The 14,684-nt window shown below is 43.1% G+C and overlaps 1 protein-coding gene across 1 annotated transcript in view; it reads left to right on the top strand.

The window, feature by feature from the left end:
* The window catches only part of LOC109031895 (alpha-tubulin N-acetyltransferase), a 67,853-nt gene that overhangs the window by 36,955 nt on the left and 16,214 nt on the right, over positions 1-14,684 (top strand). Inside the window, exon 3 of the mRNA XM_019043716.2 lies at positions 412-583. Coding sequence (XP_018899261.2) covers positions 412-583 — 172 coding nt within the window. The remainder of the gene's footprint in view (positions 1-411; positions 584-14,684) is intronic.

Below are 14,684 nucleotides of genomic sequence, written 5' to 3'. Positions count from 1 at the left end.
ACTGCGCGTAGCAGCCAGCGGACTGATTGTTGAAATTGATAGACCAAGCGATAGACAAAGAAGACATAGAGAGTATGGAGCGATCCTATTGGGTGAAATGGGTGGTTCCTAGAGCAGGGAGGAAATGATGGACTAACTACTATCGGGTCTCTCGTGGGTTGCGGTTAGTTAGTTAGTCTATTACCCACCTCCTTTGTCCATTGCAACCACCCGCTTCCAGCAATAGGATCCCTCCGTATCTCTTTTGTCTTCTTTGTCTATAGCTTTGTCTATCAGTTTCAATAATCGGCCTGCTGGAGGCGATAACCCCTAGTCCTAGTGTAGTCAAATCGGTACTCCGAGTATAATGGTGTGTATTCCTATAATTTGTTTCCATTTCTAAGGAGGTTTTCTATTGTGGCTCTGTTGCAGCGGGCGCGGGTTGGTGGTGGGTCTGCTGAAGATAGGCGAGAAGAACCTGTTCCTGGTGGATCGAACGGGAAAACTCCACGAGAAAAAAGCAATGTGCATCCTGGATTTCTACGTTCACGAGTCCAAGCAGAGGATGGGTTGCGGAAAGTATATGTTCGACCGCATGCTCAAGGTAAGGGATCCACCCTCAAAAGCCCATCGTACTCGGAAAAAAATCCTCACCTCCTGCCCCACGTGAGCTTCTACTGACCCCCTCTTTCTCCCCCCCCCCTTCTCCCGATTATAAAAAAAGCGCTGAAAAATATCTTAATTTTTTCTCAAATCGGTAGGCTTATGTATGAACAGGACCCCTGGACCCCCTCTCAAACCCGGTGAGGCTAGCTTTGACTCCCTGTCCCCCTCCCTTTAAGTGCCTTACATAACATTTGAACGGTCCCAGATGTCCTTACGAATTGTGTCCAATATGACTTCAGCGAAATTTTAGATTGTGTTATGACAATATTCTCTAGAATCTGGAAGTTGAGAAAAAAAAGAATGAGAAAGAAACATGGGGAAAGAAAGGAGAGCAATGAAGGAGAAAGAGATTCAAAAAGCTGTAAGTATATCGATGGATTTGAAGATGTCGCAAGGAATAATGTGATACGTACTATAATTTAGCCTGTACGTGATTTGTCGGCTACAATCTGTGGAGCCATAAGTCGGAAGCCTAGTCGTTAACTGTAATCCGATGACAAAGTATGATAATAGAACTTGCGTCGAGATTCTCAGAATATTCTCTAATTATTGTATGTACTAATGGCAATTGGCTTGTTTGGAAAGAAAAGTTGCATGGCGTTCTCAGCGTATGTAACATGACTTGACCTGCAAACCTTGACTTGACCTTTTATTTGAAATGACCGCACGTCCACACTGGAAAAATGGCGAAACAACTTTTCTTTAAATGAAAACGAAAGTCGTTTTGAGTTTAAGGACTTTTTTTTTCTTGTTTTGGAGTTTATTTTTGTTTTTTTGTTTCTTTAACGGCAAGTGATGAGTTTCCTTCTAAGTGGAAAAATTATCTTTACCTCGAAGTTTTCTTCTAAATCAAGGAGGATTTTGTTTTGAAAAAACGTTTCTTAATCATCTTTTTCATTGCAAATTGATTCATGAGCTGGAAGTCCTAAATGTCGAAAATGATCTATGTTTGTTCATAAAAATTATTTCTTGCGCACCAACGCCGTATGTGCAAATTATTATTTGTACTCGACCGTCCACGGGAGCGACTTTGGTCTATTTTTACGATTTCCTACTCATGTCGACAAATCGGATTTTGAGATTTCGACGAAAAAATCACTAAAGTGTCCTTCAAAATGCAAGCCGCTTGCTCTTCTGGATCTCCCGGACCTAGAATATGGACTCTTTTAGCTCTACCTGAAGAAAGAAGACTTTCGGACAGTTAGAAACAGCGACATTGCACTGCAAAAAAACGATTGGCCGCCATCCTTAGATCCTGCGCGAATTTGAAAGTGATGCTACGGGCAAAAACGACTATTTTAATATTTAGATTGACCTCCCAAAGTAGTAATCACCAATAATAAAATCGTTGATTTTGATCGTACCCACCGTACTAAGAGACACCTGCAGGCGGAATATTGAAATTGATAGAAAAATCTATAGATAAAGAAGACATAGGGAGTATGGAGCGATCCCATTGGTTGAAACTGGTGGTCTTTACAGACTAAGAGATAAATGAATCCCGACAGTTAGTCTATCTTTTACCTCTTGTCTGTAAAGACCACCAGTTTCAACCAACGGGATCCCTCCATATCCCTTTTGTCTCCTTTGTCCATAGTTTTGTCTATCAATTTCAATAATCGGCCGGCTGCTGAATAATACGATGATTGTGGTCATTACTTTTTCTTATATATAAATAGTTATATTTTTTAACTCGATTCAGTCGCAATATACTGCTACGCAGGGTGTCTGCGCGTTGAACGGCCCAACCACCGCTCTCATTTCCCGGAACTAGTACCAACTGTCGGAACATCTGAAATTTCCCTTAAATTTTCCCGGAACTTTTGAAATTCCCGAAACGTCCCGGAGCTTCGGCATTTTCGGGAACTCTCCCGGAACTTTTGAAAAAACCTGAAAAGCATCCCGAACTCTAGACGGTCATGGAGTGGGAGACATTGGAACAAAAAAGTTGGGAATCCTGGAACTTTTGACGGACATTGAATGGGAGGACGTGGCCCAACTGGAGGATGCAGAAGCGTGCGCCAGCGGGCTAATTATTGAAACCGATAGACAAAGCTATAGACAAAGAAGACGAAAGGGGTATGGAACGATCCTGTTGGTTGAAATGTGTGGTTCTCATAGACTAAGGGAGAAAATGATGGACTAAGTGTCGGGTTCCTCGTGGATTGCCGTTAATTAGTCTATTACCTGCCTCCTGTGTCCATTGCAACCACCAGCTTCCACCAATAGGTTCCTTCCATATCCTATTTGTCATCTTTGTCTATAGCTTTGTCTATCAATTTCAATAATCGGCCCACAGGAGCTTGAAGCCCGGACTCCCGAGTAAAAGATCCAAGCGGCCGCGGCATCCGAACGGCTCGCCACTTCTCCGGCCAAATTTTGACGGCCCCGTCGAAAGAGAAACTCAAATTTCCGGCTCCAATTTTCGTCGGCCGCCGTCGTCCTTTCACTTATACGACCACCGCTCTCCTGTCTCCCCGGTCTCCTCGTCGGGCAGTGCAGATCATTTTCGCGCGCGACTTTGGCACCGGCGGCGGCCGAGGGGGAGGGGGAGGGGGGACGGCTCCTTGCATTCCTCCGCTTCTAAAATAAGACCCGGCCGTGTCGGCGCGTCCAGAGATTCCCTCGCATTCCGCAGGGATTCCCAACGCGGGGACCGGGAGGGAGTTGCGGCCCTGTGGAAAGGGGGAAGACGGAGGAGAGGTTAAGATGGATTGCGACGGGCCTGTCGCTCGACCGAAGGACCAAAGAGCCGCTGTAAACAGAGGCGTCGCCCCAAGGTTCAAGAGTTCGGATTCGGATACACTTGTTACGCAATGCCTATCGTCCGTGCTAAGGAAGAACGCCGTATGAGCCCTCAGACGTTGCCAAGTTTCCTCCGACAAAAACCGGAATGGACCACTAGACAAGGTTAGAGTCCCTTTATACCCAGAGTTACGACAACTCACTTTTGGTTGGGCCAGGATTGGGCTCAAAGTGGCCTAAAAAAAAAATCCAATTCTGATTGGTTCTCGCTCATGGAGGCCGAAACGAGTGCACCAAGATGGCGGTACCTCGAATGTGAACAAGAATAATGAAAATATTACCTAATTGTGGTTTATCAAGAGTAAATTGTTATTTTCATAGGTCCAAAATGAAAATAGATTAAGAAATTATTCACAAACCAATCTCATTTTCTTTTTAATTGATCACTTTGTTGATGTTGTTGTTTTTGTGTGACAGACATCGCAGGATTCCTGATCGTTATCCCTCAATATCGTTCGTCTGGGTGCACTCGTTTCGGCTTCCATGGCCAGCCAAGGACGGCTGCCAGTCAGCTGATAATCGAGTTGTCGTAACTCTGGGTATAAAGGGACTCTAGACAAGGTACGAATTTAAGCATTCTGATACATATTTCTTAACCAGAATTTCACGCAGAACACGATTCGCGCAACGAAAATTACTGAAACCAACTCCTAACGGAAATATTAACATTTTATGGCACATTGGTTACGAGAAATTTGAACTGCCCGCTCACAAGAAACTCAAAGCTCTACGTGAGTTAATTCGCGCACGACAACGGTTTCAGCAAGCTTCTCAATCGAGCGATGTTCATTTCCCACCGTAAGTTTTTCAAACTATAAGTAATTTGCTATAGCTGAGCTAAAGCGTCAAGATTGAGATTGCAAGTTTTTTTTTTTTTTTTTTTTTTTTTTTTTTTCATCTAATCGCAGAGACGTTCATGATAGCGTTTAGCGCGGGATGTGAATCACGTAGAGCATTAAGTTTTCATGAGTGGGTGGTTTGAATTCACGCACCAAGAATCATTAAATATCTTCGGAAGGAGATGATTCCGGTCATTTTCGTTGTGCGCATCGTGTTTTACATGAAATGTTGGTGAAGAAACATGTATCAGAATGCTGAACTTCGTACCTTGTTTAGTGGTCCATTACAGGGAAAATGGCGTATATTATTTTCCGAAATTTTCAGACAAATTTGCACGCAATTGAATCTAAAATTTCTGAAAATTTCGAGGAAAAATATGCGTAAATGTTGTCAAAAATGCATGTTTTATCGAGAGAAATTTGGCAACTCTCGAATGTTCATACGGCTTTCTTCCTTAGCACGGCAGCGCTAAACTTCATCATACACAAGGGGTCGCACGCCCCGTGGCCTCTGCGCGGCCGAACCCCACGTGACCCTCACGGACCCTCATGAGTTAATGTAAATAGAGCTGTTGGCCGATTATCGGAATCGCTAGGCAAAGCTAGAGTACCTTTATAGACAGAGTATGGCCATTCGTATCTTTTTACTACAGGAAAACTGTTCCGCTTTTTGATTGGTCAACGAGTTTTTAGGCTTCATGATGCTCTTAAAGCCGTAAATAAACAAACAAGATGGCGGCTCACCGTAACATCGATAAGAAGCTAAATTTGACAAAAATTTCAATTATGCGGCAATAACAATTTAAACTAGCATATCCACGAATAGCACACGAAAAACACATGAAAACATTGTTAAATTGCCTTTCACCTTTATCACAGGAGGATGTAAGATGTGCATAACCTCAATCTTGCTTGCTGATAACGGCCATCTTGTTTGTTTATTTACGGCCCTAAGAGCATCGTGTCAGCCTATTCGCTCGCGACCAATGAAAAACCGGAACAGAAATGGCCATACTCTGTCTATAAAGGTACTCTAGGCAAAACTATAAATGAAAGAGACATAGGGAGTATAGAGTGATCCTTGGCCAAAATGGGTGGTGCACATAGACTTAGAGAGGAAATGATGGACAAACTATCGGATCTCGCGTGGATTGCCGTTACTTTATCTATTTCTCACCTCCTTTGTCCATTGTAACCAACCGCTTCCACCAATACTGCCGTGCTCAGGAAAAACGCCGTATGGACATTCGAGAGTTGCCAAATTCCCTTCGATAAATTGTTCATTTTTAAGAAAAGTAATGAATATTTTTTCTTTGTATTTTCAGAATCCTTTCTAAACTAAATTATCCGAAAAAGTGCCCTGGTAAAAATTGGCAGTAGAATCTGTGTTCCAAAATACCATAGACCTACGGTCGGCTTTAAGATTTCCAATAGCTTCTATAGCCGGCTACACAATTTCTTAGAGCCTTTTATAGCTGATGGCGACTAAGCAACTCACAGCCAGGTGATAAAGTGTATGCTAAACGTCACTAATTACGGATGCTAGGACTTCGTGAGTTTTTGGACCACTGCTCTCTTTTTGGGCCGTAGTATCTTGATTTATTTTGCGAGGAAAGCTCCGTACTTTTGATGGATGCCTGCCATTCCTAATATATTAGAGCGCCTTCAGTTTCGTATGATACTGTGCAATACCTCTGGTGTGAAATAGTTGCTTCAAGCGCCGTGGCACGCTGCGGCGCGACAGGCGAAAAGCCAACGCGAAACGCGCATTGGCGCCTACAAACCTAACAGGGATACTTTACGCGTTGCGCAACGCGTGAAGTATCCCTGTTAGGTTTGTAGGCGCCAGTGCGCCGCCGCTCCGCTTTGTGTTAGGCTCTAATATTTGATATGGCGGAGTCAGCGTTATTCAACTCATGATTTTGAAATGTTTGCACATCCTGTATGGATTATTTTTGTTTTAATTGATGAAAAAAAAAAGTATTAAAGGAAAATATAACGTGTGTTTTGTAAATATAAGGTGGTTCCGTATCAAACTTAACGATTTCCAAAGCACACGAATTTCTACACAATTTCTTATAGCCTTTTATAATCGATGGCGATAAAGTGTAAAGCCCGGCGATAGGAACTATAGCCCGGCTGCATAATTTTTTATCGCTTCGTATAGCCCGGCCGTATGATATTCTCCGCATTCTACAGCCAGCTATATGATTTCCTATGGTATTTTGAAACGCAGCTCTTATCGCCAGTTTTTATCAGGGTTCCTGGAAGAATATTTCACGAGGAAACCAATGGGTGGAGGATGAAAATATTCATAAATTGACCAGAAAATTCGCGTTTTATGATAGAAAATTTGGCAACGCCTGAAGATTCAAAGGCGTTTTGCCTTAGGATGGCAGACTAGGATTGCTTTATTTCCCGTCTGCCTTCTTTGTCCATCGCTTTGTCTATCAATGTCAATAATCAGCTCACTGGCTCAGAAATTTTAAATCTATTTGGACACATTTTGAGACTTCTATTATGAAATTTTTAGAAAATACTATATGAATGAATCGGTGTTTCCGTTTAAAACTGCATGAAGGGAGATACTCATCCTCGACGAAGGTTTTTGCTACCAGCCAGAATCCCGGGGGGGGGGGGGGGGGGGCAGATAATACTTTTTTCAATTCTAGGGGGGGCCAGGCACCCCCTGCTTCCCCTTCGGTCGCCCATGTATCCAACATTTTTAGTAGACTTCCTGTAAGCAAACATTTTGGTTGGTTTCCTTTCAAAAAATTATAACATGACACGCGATTCTAAAACACGGCGCACAGTGGATCGAGTCAATGAGAGAGGTCAGCCATGAATGTTTATACTGAAACTGCAAATTTAGATGTACATTTGTTCAGAAAAGTTAAAGGGTTGCTTCCAGGTGAAAATTTCACGAGGAAATCAATGGAACCACTTTTAAAACCTCTAAGTCATGTAAGTTTAGTAAGAACAGGGCTATGAGCTTTTCAAGTTTCCAAATTTGACAAATTTGACTCTATCCACTGTGCGGCGTTTCGCTGAGCTCCAGCTAGTCAAACGGAATTCTTGAGCGGCTCTGGAGATTTCCTAGCCGAATCTTAGGATGCAGGCGGCTCTGCTCTGGTTCGAAGTACATTTACCCGGTTATGGAGGCCATGGTAGAGAGGCCATGATGAAGTAGAGCGAGACCAATTTCCTTCCCGATGATAAGTCGCACACCGCACGCAGTGCTGCCGTATTTAGAGGAAAAGACCGTGACATGGACCACATTTCGTTATGAGGAACTACTTCTGGTTTATTTCATAGGCAACATGTGGACAACATTTCGGAACAAGGAACTATTTCCAGCTCTTCGGATATAGTCAAGCAGCAGAAGAGTTGTATCTACATTACGGCGTTTCAAACTCTCATCGCCAATTTTAATTTTTAGGGAGAGAACCACCTTAAATCCCCATTCAAGAATTGTTGCATTTTTTCTCGTCCAAATATAACTTATTTCCACCAAATTGTGAGGGGAAATGATGGTTGCATTCCGTCAAAAATTTTTAAATTGGAGATGAAATTTTGAAACTGCTACGTAGATGTAAGCGTTTTGATTGACTGTCCATTTTAGGTACAACATGCAGGCAACACTTTGCAAGGAGGGACTGACATTTGAGGATCATTTTAGGAAAAACATATGCATGCGCTCTATGTGTTTTTATGCAACATTCTCTCTTTTCTTTCTTCTTCTTCACGTTCCTCATCCATCCCACCTCTCCCTCTCCTTGCTTTATTTGTTCCCCTCTCTTATTTTCCGGTGTAAAAACAACGTATGTGCCATTAGTTTCCCCATGCACATAAGTATTTTTCCAGAAGAGCCAGAATTTATCGTTCCAAATTGCAAAATGCAGTCCAAATGGTGTATCCTGTAAAATTGGTCTCATCGACTGAAGCCAATTTTTCCTTTTTTTGTACTTTAGCACAGAATTAATCAAAATCAAGATCATGAAATGACAAAGTTCACTATCTTCAAAACGTAGAACGACAAGAACTCATCTGGAAATAAATTAAGTTTGTCTCTTTTATTTACTTGAATTTTTCATTGTTTTTATCGTACGAATAGCGCTGAGAGTGAAACGTATAATCATTTCGAATGACACCAAGGCAGTAGAAACAAGTTACTCGGTCGAACAGCTGTTTCTTTAATTTCGCAACGTACTCAGGACATTTATAAAGTCCAAGAAATATCCGAAAAATCGAGAATAAGTTTGAAGTCTTTACCCGGGTCCTTTTTGCGGGGAAAATTCTCGCAATTTGACCGAAAAGTCTCGGAAAAGTAGTTGACAAATTTAATTTTAAGTTGCGCTGTTGAACAAAAACCATTTCTTGGAGCAAAAGCAGGCGATTCAAAACGCGCTGAACGTATTGCTCGTTGCAAACATAACCTAATTTTTAAACACAAAAAGCTGCATGTGTAAGTCCCGATTCATCGGAAATTCTGTGCATGCTTTTACAAAATAGTGGATATAAAACTGCCGAGACCGTAACTCCAAAACATGGTACGGGGAACGATTAATCAGTTCATTTTCCACAAACATAACCTAACTTTGTACGCAATGCGGTAAAATTCGTGAATCAGAACGAAGCCTCAGTTTGAGTCACAGATCTTGTGCATGTTTTCAACGATAATAATAGACATGAGACTGGAACCAATTTTTCAGTATCCTTCTCCACAAGCATATAACCTAACTTGTTACTCAACAATCTACTTTTCGTTAATCTGAGTCAAATCACATCAACATCGGTTTCCACGTCTAAATCCTGTGAATGCGAAGAAAAACAATTTTAAAAAGCAAGAACACAAGCCCCGAAACGATCGTTTGTGCCGTTCTCCGCGAACGTAACCTATTTTTCCCGGCAATGAGCTGCTCTTGGTTAACCTGAAGAAAGTCCCAGTTTCAATGAAAAAATCCTGTGCGTGAAAACAATTACGGTGACACCTGAGACTCGAGACGATTCATTGATGCAGCGTTCCGCAAACGTAACCTAACTGTTGACGCTCTAATCTACACATCTGGAGTAAGTCCCGGTTTCAATATCAAAAATCCTGTCCTCTCAAACAATTGTATAAGATTCGGAACGAATCGTCATAACCTATCGTTTCCCTAACTACTTTCTTAACCTGTCTTTACTCACTGGAAACGACTCGGTAGCGCCGGTCTCCGGGAACATAACCTCTAACTTTTCCGGGAAGGAGCTGCTCTCGGGCAATTTGGAGGAAGATAAAAAATCCTGCAAGCGGAAACAATGATGATGAGCCGAGTTAAGAAGTGATCCTGGAAGATGCGCTAACTTTTTCGGCAATGAGCGAGACCTCCCTGATCTGGGGGATCCCCCGTCTGGAATCGAGTTGCGGGGCCTCCCTCCGAAGCGGTTGCGTGGTGGCCGGTCTGTGCCTGCTCGTGGCCTCCGTCTCGGGTCTGGTGGTGGTGGCCCTTCCGGGCGTCCTCAGCGCGGAACAGAAGTACTTCGTCGGGGCGCTCAGCACCCTCCAGCTCGTGGCCTCGCTATGTCTCCTCTACGGCGCCGCGCGGATGGCCAAGGGCTTCGTCGGCACCGGACAGTTCCTCTTCGGCATCTTCGTCCTTCAAGAGGTCATCTCGGTCGTCCTCGTCCTCGTGGCCTTAATCGTCGTGGCCTTGACCGATTCCAAAGTGGCCGGGAACCTGGGCTCCTTCCTGTCGACCTACTCCTGGCCGCAACCCCTCTCCGAGGAGCTCCAGTACCACGAACCCGACCCTGGCCATGTTATGCTCTTCGTCTTCATGAGGTGTATTTTCTTGGGCTTTAGTTTGTATTTTTTCTATGTTATCTGTAGCTTTCTCGCCGGGGGCAGTTTCTATCACTCTCATTATTACTATTAGTCCTCCGCGTGTGAATATATTCAATATATTTTGTCCATTGATATGTATTCAAGTGTAGTCTCATTTAAAGTCAATCTCTGTCCTTCCTTCGAGAAATCCGGCGGAGCCAGACCAATAGGTTTTTTGACTCCGGGCAGAGGGAAGTGGCGAAGGGAACAAAATCCATGGCCGTGATCCATCTATGTAAAACTTGTATTTTTGACGAAATCCATGCATGTTTTCCCCGAAAATTTTTAGGTATTTTAGATTGAATTGCGTACAAAACTGTCTGAAAATTTGAGGGAAAAATATTCACAATTTTCCCAGTAAATTTGGTTTTTCTTGATGGAAATTTGGCAACGTCTGAAGGCTCGTACGGCGTTCTTCCTTAGGAAGGTAGCATAGTGATGAGGTTTTCTTGTAATAGAAGAGTATGTGTGGAGGAGCGGTGCTTAGTCCTGATTGGAGTTACGGCGTTTTTCCTGTGTACGGGAGCCTTGCCCAGGAATGTTTAGAAACTTGAGAGAATAATGTGGAAGAGCGGGCGCGAGCGCGACTGGGGCGTCTGAGCGTGTCGCTGGCTCGCTCGACGTCGACAGTCGAGGACTAATTAACCCTGGGAGGAGCAGGAGCATCATTAACCACTCTATGAGCCAGACCGCTAGCCATCCTTCTCCTCCATTTCTTTCTTGAGTCTTCGCATTAGTTTTAGTTATTCTTTCCGGCTTTCTCACCGGAAACCCGCGACTCCGGCCATCGCCCGAGTCAATCTAAAACTCCCTCAACGAGACAATATACTTTAGTGACCCCGCTTCCCTCCAGACTTCCTTATACTCCCGTCATAGCCAAGAGAGCAGCAAGTGCAAAAATCAAGTCAACAAAAAACGGGCTAGAAGCCTCTGACCGGAAAATTTTATTCAAAGAAGCCTCCGTTCTTTTTCAAATTCCCAACAATCCTCCGAGAGACTCCTAGATCAGTGGCGTGGCGTGGATTGCGATGTATCGATTGTTCTGCCATTTAAACATATGGTAAATAATCGATTAATAAGGGGGTCGCTACGAACACCCTGCTTATCGATCTTTTTCCACAGGTTTAAATGGCATATCAATCGATACATCTCAAAGCACGTCACGCCACTGCTCGATATCTTTCTTCGTCCGAGAGATATCGAGGTTTACAGGTTTTGACTTCCGACGCCCCTAGCGCCCTCTCCCTCCCCCCCCCCAAAAAAAAATTGGGGGGGGGGGGGTCTGAAAATTTGTTGAAAGAAGTGCTCAAATATGAGTAATCAATAGTCAAAGTTTGAAGAAATTCCAAAGGGGGGGGGGGCGAAAAAAGCAGTTTTTACATCGAGCTCTTTCATTCCGCAAAATTTCATTTTACATACCTGGTGCAAAGTCTCTGAGTCTGAAATACGGTGTCCCTGTATGGGAAAATAAATGGATCGTATTCGGTAGTTCGATGTATCGTTTGGTTCAAAACAGTAGAACAGATGTTCTAAGTTGGAAAATCTGAAAAAAAGGAACCTGCTAACAATTTCAGTTTTCATTGCCGTGTAGTACTTATCAAAAATCAATCGCGAGAACCCGCACGCGCAGATCACTGGATTGACTTTTGAGGCCATGTTCACATGTTGAGCCAGTGGATATGGATACTATCGCAGCGATAGTACGCCTGTTTGATTTATCGAATACGATCCATAGGTGCGTGAGCTTTCAAGTCGGGGCCGCCAGTTTGCGACAAAGTGACCAAAATTGAAGCTATAGACTCAAACCGGGCTCGAGGAATATTCTCGTTACAATCTTACGCTGGAGTTTCTCCCCATGTTGGAAGCGGAAGAAATGCAGCCCGAAATGTGAGATGTCAAGCCGCCGCAAGAAAGTTGCTCCATAAGGCTCTTTTTTTGTTGTTGTTCTTATTGTTATTGTTTTTTGCCGAATCTCGATGGACCGTTTCAGCGGCTACGTCATTCTCTGCGATATTCGCCGTGACTATCTATGTTCGATGGTTCCGGTTTGGACAATAGGAACAGGGTTGTCACAGTCAGGGAAAACCGGGAAATGTCAGGGAAAATTTGTTTAATCACCTTCATTTGCTTTCTAGAATGAGTTTCAGGTTTCGAACAACAAATTTTGCCTGAAAATCATTTTTCAATTATACCCTCTTAACCGTCACATCTTCAATTGTCAGGGAATTCCACGAAAATGTGTCAGGGAAATGCAGAGAATTTCATTTTCTAAATTCTTCGGCAACCCTGAACCTGTTCCGGTGCCACATGTGATGGCCTGTGATGTAACAGTAAGAGCGTTCATAGAATGAGGGAGGAGAAGAAGACATAGAGGAGAGGAATAAAGTGGAAGACGAATTATTGGGACGATGCGCCGAATTTGGACAAGAGGCAAAGCCGCGCCATGCAGTTTTTTCGCCTCGAATGCAGAGACCGCGAGGCGTGGACGCACACGGGGGGAGGAGAGTGGAGGGGAGGAAGAAGGAAGAGCTCAAGTCATTGCACTCGGCCAGTGGAGCAAACGGGAAGGGAAGGGGGAAGGGAGAGGAGAGGAGAGGTGGGATGAGAATCACTTGAAAAGTGTTTTTTGTTTTAATTTAAGTCACTCAACTGCGACGTTGCAGTCCTGCACTCCCGTGCCAAGGAAGAGCGCCGTATGAGCCCTCAGACGTTGCCAAGTTCCCTTTGATAAAAACCGAATTAACTGGGAAAATTGTGACTATTTTTTGCCAAAATTCTCAGAAAATTTTGTACGCAATTTAATGTAAAATATCTGAAAATTTCAAGGGCAAATATGCATGAGTGTCGTCAAAAATACAAGTTTCATCAAGTCAAATTTGGCAACTCTCGAATGTTGACACGGCCCTCTTCCCTTGCACGGCAGTGCACTTCCGCGCTCAAGAATAGGGCCTCGCGGATATTCAAATCCTACCAACAAGGGCGGAACCAGTTGCAATTTTCCAACCAGGCAACACTGTTTTCCTCCATTTAAATCCATTTAAAATATCGATTCTATGTGAAGTAAGCTGTCTCACCAAGAATCGCTTTTGCGCGACTTTTGCTTTTACATGCATTTAAATGGAGGGGAAAAAAGTGTTGCAAGTATAAAACAGCCAGTTTTTTTTAAAAAAAATTATACAATCCGTTGCACAATGATTCTTAGTGCATTATTTTCCCGCTAAATCGAGATTGTAAAGCCAGTTGATCCTTAGGTCACCAATGAGCTCCGAATTTCCTGGCTGTTTCATTTTTCTCGCGATTTCCGCGTGAATTTCGACAATTTTCGAATTTTGTCACTTGAATCTAATAAGAACGCACTGAATATTTCTGCTTATGAGGCACCGAATTGTTTGGATAGGCACTGAAATAGTACTGTAAAATTCTTAATATTTGCCAGCCTGTTTTAGTAGGTGATATGAGAATCCCGATATGGAAAGCTGGGAGTCTCGGAAACGCCTTCAATTGTGGGTGATACCTCACGCGTTCCGGGGAGTATGAATAGTTGTATCATTGCGCCTTAGCAATGCGATGGAAGATTCATGCGGTCTCCACGCTGGCCTGGTCGGTTTTCCTTTGTCGCTATTGCAGTTTTGACCGCATAGTCTATGTATGCTCAATTGCTCAAGATAGGATTGTATTTAGCAAATGAATAATTTTTTTTTAGAAGAATTATATAAATGAAGAAACGGTAAGAAATATAAGTAAATAATAAAATAGTAACTCAAGTCAACAATCAACTTTGAGGCACCGAAGAAGTAATGATTTTTTTCTGCTCATGAGGTACTGAAGTTTCTGGCATGGTACTGTAAAAGTACCTAATTTTTCCAGCCAGTTTTAGTAGACACACTGCGTTAGGTGGTAGAGATCATTGATTCGATCGACTGGAATCTATCAAAAATAAAAACGCGAATAGATCGACGTGGACCGATCGAAAAATGAAAACGTGGGCCAATTAACGTGATTCGATCTATGCACCGATTCGATCGACAAAATTCGTCCGTGTCACGAATTTGTCAATCGATCCACGGCCTAGTCGATCGGCTCATGGGGTTTTTCAATCGATCTATGCGGGGTTTGTCGATCGACTCGTGGGGTCTGTCAATAAACTCATGGGATTTGTCAATCGACTCGTGGGGTTTGTTGATCCTCCCGAGGCGTTTGTCGATCGAATTGCGTCGATGGGTTCATATTTTCATGATGAATTCCAGGGTTGCCTCAGTCAGGGAATACCAGGAAAACCGTGAAATGTCAGGGAATCTTAAAAAGTCAGGGAAAGCCGGGAAATGTCAGGGAAAATTAGTTAATTCACCTTTAATTGCTTTCTAGAATGGGTTTGAGGTTTCAAACAAGAAATTTTGCCTAAAAACTATTTTCAATTATGTCTTCTGAACCACCTGTCATATCTTCAGTTGTTAGGGAATTTCACCAAAATGTGTCAGGGAATTTCATTTTCTAAATTCTGTGGGAACCTTGGAATTCATGTGGATGGCATG

Source organism: Bemisia tabaci, chromosome 10 (assembly GCF_918797505.1).
Source record: "Bemisia tabaci chromosome 10, PGI_BMITA_v3".
In the NCBI taxonomy this organism is placed as follows: domain Eukaryota; kingdom Metazoa; phylum Arthropoda; class Insecta; order Hemiptera; family Aleyrodidae; genus Bemisia; species Bemisia tabaci.
This window is presented reverse-complemented; position numbering and strand designations above follow the sequence as displayed.